General features: G+C 35.5%; 1 protein-coding gene across 1 annotated transcript; it reads left to right on the plus strand.

Annotated features, from left to right (window-relative positions):
* Positions 1-1900: 1900 nt before the first annotated feature.
* On the plus strand, positions 1901-5136 carry NKX2-3 (NK2 homeobox 3). Its single transcript, XM_075842372.1, has 2 exons — positions 1901-2278; positions 4489-5136. Exons 1-2 carry the CDS (start codon positions 1939-1941, stop codon positions 5115-5117), a joined length of 969 nt encoding a protein of 322 aa, XP_075698487.1. The 5' UTR covers positions 1901-1938; the 3' UTR covers positions 5118-5136.
* The last annotated feature ends 1863 nt before the right edge of the window (positions 5137-6999 follow it).

The raw sequence follows: 6999 nt of genomic DNA on the forward strand, positions 1-6999 counted from the left end.
TCCAAAAATCTATGCTCTCTCTCTCTCTCTCTCTCCCTCTCTTTTATCTTTCCTCCATCTTCTCTCTCTCCTCTTTCCCTCTAGATAGATAGATAGATGGATGGATAGATTATAGATAATTAGATAGATAGATAGATAGATAGATAGATAGATAGATAGATAGATAGATAGATAGATAGATAGATAGATAGATAGATAGATAGAAATATTTATCTCTGTATCTATTCTCCTGGTATATGATGACACCTGAACCCCCTTCCCCTCATCACTATAACTTTTACTAATTCTACTTCTGGCTATGTGCTCTGCTGTAATAATGATTTATATCTTAGCTCTTTCCATAATGACATAATTAGGCAGGAAATTATTATTAAGGCTACTAGCAGTTAACCTTCTAGCTGCCAGAGGGCAACAAGCAAGACCATACATGAGCTCCCAATTACCAGATTGCATCTCTATATGTTTATATAACCACACGGGGCCAGGACAGCGCAGTTCCCATAGGAATATATTATCAGCTGCCTTAATAATAATTCTAGCTAATCACCTGAAGTGTTATATATGGACCACCCTGCTCTCTCACCTTTATAAACTAGGCATGTAGTAGAGTCGAATGTGTAATTTAATTAAAGGCGGAATATATCAGATTCTAGACAGTTTTATAGTTTGTGTGTGTGTGTATATATATATATATATATATATATATATATATATATATATATATATATATATATATATATATATATAAATATAAATAGTTAGTTTTAGTATGATGCCCCCATAAAAATGATTACTGAATAATAAGGGATAATAAATGAATATTAATATGTGGTCTACTTACTCAATTACCAATCTCAGTTCTGCTACATCTGACAACTCATTAATTCCATGATGATGATACTGTGAAACACAATTGATATACTTCTATATTTCTTTAAACTATAATTTCCTTTATATGAGGATTACAAATTCCAAAAGTCATGGTCCTGGCCGAACGACTGGTGAGATATCTGTACAATATTCTCGTCCCTTTACAAGTCTGTATACTGGGGTTGGATAATATTAGTAGATAATGATATGTATCAGATTGACCAGTGACAACACGGAGGTTGTAAATACACAGCAATTAACAGGTATCTCAGGCTTTATTAGATCATACCAGGTCACCAAGACGGAAGCACGATAGATAGATAGATAGATAGATAGATAGATAGATAGATAGATAGATAGATAGATAGATAGATAGATAGATAGATAGATAGATAGATAGATAGATAGATAGATGATAAAAGATAAGTAGATAGATAAATATGAGATAGATAATAGTATAAAAAAAAAGTAGAAGCTGAGTATAAGAAAATAGATAGATCTATCGATGGACATATGTTTTCATATGGTTTTTTTTGTTACATACAGTAGTTTTACCTGGAGTCATCTGGAAACCACAGATGACCTTAGATATCACCAGGAGTTGTGCTAAATAACGCACTACTCTGCTATATGTGTATACAGTATATACTCCTATCATCCACATATATACTCTTATTATTTAGTGCCTGGTAACTCCCCAGGCCTGATCCTCCTGGAATCCTTTCTCAGCACACAGGACTCTTCCTGGACACAGGAGATGTGGGAGGAGATTCTAGAAGTAAAGCACCAATCAAGGATCCATCTCTTCTGTGTTTTTTTTCTTTAAAGGCCTGGGTGATTGACAGTCTCCTGGGATGACGTCACCAGAAAGGGTGGGGTGTTTGGAGCAGGCAGTACCCTATCCCTCAGCTATTCCCAACCCTGCCTGTAACAAAACCCAGAGCAGCAGAGGCCAGGCTAATGGAGGATATGTAGAGTGAGGACTGCAGCAGCACAAGTGTCTCTTGGATCGTCCATCCCCTCCACAGGATTTATCCATTATCTGGACTTTACAACGAACTTGTCCTGATGATGTTACCAAGTCCAGTCACCTCCACACCATTCTCTGTGAAGGACATTCTCAACAGGGAGCCCCAGGGGCAGCAGCCACCCCACAGTAGGGGGCACCTGGCACAGGATCTGGAGGCTGAGTTCAGCCAGGCTGCATGCATGCTGGGGGACAGGTCTGCCTACACAGAGGGCAATGACAAACTCTCCTACCTGAACTCTATGGGGGCTGCAGAGGGCCATGGGGAGGTGGGGATCTCTCCTGAATCCTATGTGCATGCAGCCATGGACACTTGTAACCCCAAAGAAGAAGAGGAGGATGAGGAGGAGGAAGAAGAGTCTCTCAGGGAAAGGGGTCACAGTGAGTCAATACATCATTATCACTATCGCTATTATTATAATTATTTTTATTCTTAGTAGTAGTAGAAGTAGTAGTATTAATAATACTGATAGTAGCAGCAAAAATAGTAATCGCAGTAGTATTATTATTAGTAATGTCAATAATAATAATAGTAGTAATCGTAGTACTATTAGTAATAATTATATAAGTAGTAGTAATCGTAGTATTGGTATTATTAATATTGGAAGTATACTATTGCCAATTATTATTGGTAATCGTAGAAGTAATAGTAATCGTAGTAGCATTATTAGTAACAATAATACTAGTAGCAGTAATCATAGCAGTAATGTTTGTAGTGGTATTAGTAATAATATTAGTAGTAGTATTACTAATAGTGGTAATATTATTAATTTTAATAGTAGTAGTAGTAGTATCATTATCATTAGTATTATTGTTATTATTATCATTAGTGGAATGAATAATATTCGTAGAAGTATAAATAATATTGTTGTTGTTATTATTATTATTATTATCATCATCATGGTCATTATTTTTATTATTATTGTTGTTATTATTATTATTATTATTATTATTAATAATGAACATAGTAGGGTTAATAATATTGGTAACAGTAGTAGTAGTAATAATAATAAAAGTAGTAGTATTGTCGTAATTACTATTAGTAGTAGTAGTAGTAGTAGTAGTAGTAGTAGTAGTAGTAGTAGTAGTAGTAGTAGTATCAGTAGTAGAATTATTATTATTGCTGTTGTTATTATAATTAATATTATTATTACTATTGGTATTATTAGTAGTACCAGTAGTAGGATTATTATCATTGTTGTTGGTATTATTATTATTACTACTACTATTGGTATTATTATTATTATTATTATTAGAAGTAGTACCTGTAGTAGGATTATTATTATTATTATTATTGTTGTTGGTATTATTATTATTATTGTTATTATTGTTATTATTACTACTACTACTACTACTATTGGTATTATTATTATTAGCAGTAGTAGTAGTAGTACCAGTAGTATGATTATTGTTGTTGCTGGTATTATTATTATTATTACTACTACTACTACTACTATTCGTAGTAGTAGTAGTAGTAGTAGTAGTAGTACCAGTAGTATGATTATTGTTGTTGCTGGTATTATTATTATTATTATTATTATTATTATTATTATTATTATTATTATTAGGCCTATAGTAAAAGCACCCCCGACACACAGGATCAGCCTTATCCTTGAGTCTATTTGTTCTGTGCTGCTCAACCAGACAAGCGCAGCATTAAGTGGAGATACATTAAACTAATTGTTGTTTGTGAAGAGTAAGGATTTATTATTATGGACTTGTCACCTATAAACGCCGATTATGTGCTTCTGAGTTATCCTATAAACGTGCTCTAATTACTGAAGACAGAACATGAATGATGTCACATCTAACCAGGACAACCCTGGATATAAAGATCCAGTTTCGTGGTGGACGAGAAGTTCAGGATTTTTTAATAATATTTTTACCTTAAATGAGTAGAGAAAAAGTAGTTACAAAATAATAGAACAATAATAAGTGTAATATCACTACTACTACTACTACTACTACTACTACTACTACTACTACTACTACTACTACTACTACTACGAGTAATAATAATAATAATAATAATAATAATAACAGCGCATGTTAAGCTAGCAATAATGAAAACATAATGAATATAATAATATAGCAAATACAATATAATATAAATTGAAATTTGTGCTATATATATAATCTTTATGTATACATACAAAATAATGCATCATAATTATTTACAAATATATAGAAACAATAATGTAATAAAATAAAACTAACATTTACTGTATATTAATACTAAGATAATAGAATTAATCAGCATAATAACGTCAATTTAAATAATAATTATAACATTGTAGTAGTAATAATAATAATAATAATAGTAATAATAATAATAATAATAATAATAATAATTTGGCTGTAGCATCTGATGAATATCAGATTCTGCATCCTCAGATCATTTTCAGGCCACTTGTATATTTTCCTATTGATATATTGAGTCAAATATAGGGACATAAGGTGTAAATATAATTTTTGCATTGAGTATATGGATACAGTAATTATTGTCTCCATGATGGGTGTGTATATAAAGCTTTTTGTGCATTACTTGTATATGGAGGGTGGCAGGATTTTCATGGTTGTCTTCTCCACAGAGTCGTGTTTCATGAAGAAGTCTCCCTTAGATGAGGACAAGCAGGAAGATCTGGACAGGCCTAAGCAAAGAAGCCGCAGGAAGCCCCGGGTGCTCTTCTCCCAGGCCCAGGTCTTTGAGCTTGAGAGGAGGTTCAAGCAGCAGCGATACCTGTCAGCCCCAGAGAGGGAACACCTCGCCAACAGCTTGAAACTCACCTCTACCCAGGTGAAAATCTGGTTCCAAAACAGGAGATACAAGTGCAAGAGACAAAGGCAAGACAAGTCACTGGAGATGGGCAGTCACCACCCACCACCACCACCCAGGAGGGTGGCAGTGCCAGTGCTGGTGAGGGATGGCAAGCCTTGCATTGCTGGCAGTCAGAGCTATAATAATGCTTATAATGTAGCGGCCAGTCCCTACTCTTATAATAGCTACCCAACATACAGCTACAACAACAGCTCTTCCTACAACAGCAACTACAGCTGCAACTACTCCGGGATCCCTTCCATCCAGCACAATGCAGGGACTAATCCTTTTGTAAACATGAGCAACCTGAGCCAGCTGGGCAATACTACCCAGCCACAGAACCACACAGGGGCATCCATGCCATCCTGCCAAGGGACACTACAAGGGATTCGTGCCTGGTAGGACTGGGGATAAAGACATTATTATGTATTGGATATAGGAAATATATAAATATCTATCTGATCACAGAGGGATCATCAGGATCTAGTGCCGAGTGCTCTCTGCTGTGTGGCCCATGGAGTACTGAGCACAGGAAAGGGATTACTGACCACCAGGTCCATTACTATATCATATCACAGATTGTTATATCACAAGAGGGTCATATGAACCACATGAGGATCCAGATGAAGCCTTAACCCTTAATTTCTTGCTCCAGGACTACACATGATGTATATACAGCAATAATGCAGGCATAGTAAGTAATGCAACCCATATGTGCCCATTACATCCCAGAACTCAACTGGTGCTACCTGTCAATGTTATTATATTCATATGAACGCTTATTTATGTCAAGCTGGCAAGGGACTACTACTCCCAACATGCCCACTTCGGTCTGACAGAGCCATTTGGGACTTGTAGTAATTTTATAGCAGTTAAAGAATGGCCTGCAGCCAAAATTCCTTACAGTAGAGATAATAATAAGTTAATTAAGCAAGTGTCGCAAACCAAGACAACCGCAATTAGGATTTAATGTCTTCTTAATTATTACATATGCGACACTGACAGGTTTGCACCACCCCCCCCCCCATATATGTGGCCTGCAATCTGGGACTCCCCAGATGTTATTACACTATAACTTGGCTATGCACTATCTTTACCCCTCCCCCCTGTATTTAGATGCAAACTTTGCATTCACATCTCATATATATGGATGTAGCAGAGCTGAATTTGTCATTTAACTTTTACGGACTGCATGGTTTGCACATCATAATTGTGCTCTCTGAGTCACCATGTAGTAGGTTTATGTGTAGTCCCTTGTAAAAAGCAGGGCCATGTGAGAAAGTCAGCTCTGCTACATCTGATTATATATACATAATAAACATGTGCGCCCTACCTGTACATGTGTGTCGCTGGAAATCCTTATTAATCAGTATATTTCTCTTTGAGTGATTTTCCACCTATGGCTCTCCAGATGTTGTGAAAGTACAGCCCCCAGTATGCACAAGCAGTACATGCTGGGCGTTGTGGTCCCACAGCAGGTGGAGAGCGATAGGTTGCACAGCCCTGTTATACAGTATTCTCCCTCTGTTGCCATTGTCTGTACCATGAAAGAAAGAAACTCTAATTGTACAGTTTATTTTATTATTGTACATAGCGCCTTCTACTTCATGACAGTCTCGTCCGCGGTGAATGCACTAGAACCTGAATAAACCGAGGTGCAATATTTCCACTGTGTGTGTATATGTGTATATATGTATGTATGTATGTATATATATATATATATATGTGTGTATATGTGTGAGTATGTGTGAGTGTATATGTGTGTATATGTATATATGTGTGTATGTGTATATGTGTGTATATGTATATATGTGTGAGTGTATATGTATATATGTGTGTATATGTGTGTATGTCTGTATATATATGTATGTGTGTATATGCATAAGTGTGAGTATAAATGTGTGTGTGTGTGTGAGTGCATATGTGTGAGTGTATATGTCTGTATATATGTATGTGTGTGAGTATATATGTCTGTATATATATATATATATATATATATATATAAAAGTGTGTGTGTGCGTGTGTGCGTGTGTGCGTGTGTGCGTGTGTGCGTGTGCATGTGCATATATTATGGTTGTAATTGTGTAGTGGATAGAAAGGAGGTCTGCGACCTGCTAGAAATACATTATATACCGATATTACTCCGCTACACAAATCACGACTTTATTTTAGAAAACTATCTATCTATCTATCTATCTATCTATCTATCTATCTATCTATCTATCTATCTATCTATCTATCTATCTATCTATCTATCTATCTATCTATCTATCTATCTATCTAT

The sequence above is a fragment of the Rhinoderma darwinii genome, chromosome 11, assembly GCF_050947455.1.
Source record: "Rhinoderma darwinii isolate aRhiDar2 chromosome 11, aRhiDar2.hap1, whole genome shotgun sequence".
Classification (NCBI taxonomy): domain Eukaryota; kingdom Metazoa; phylum Chordata; class Amphibia; order Anura; family Rhinodermatidae; genus Rhinoderma; species Rhinoderma darwinii.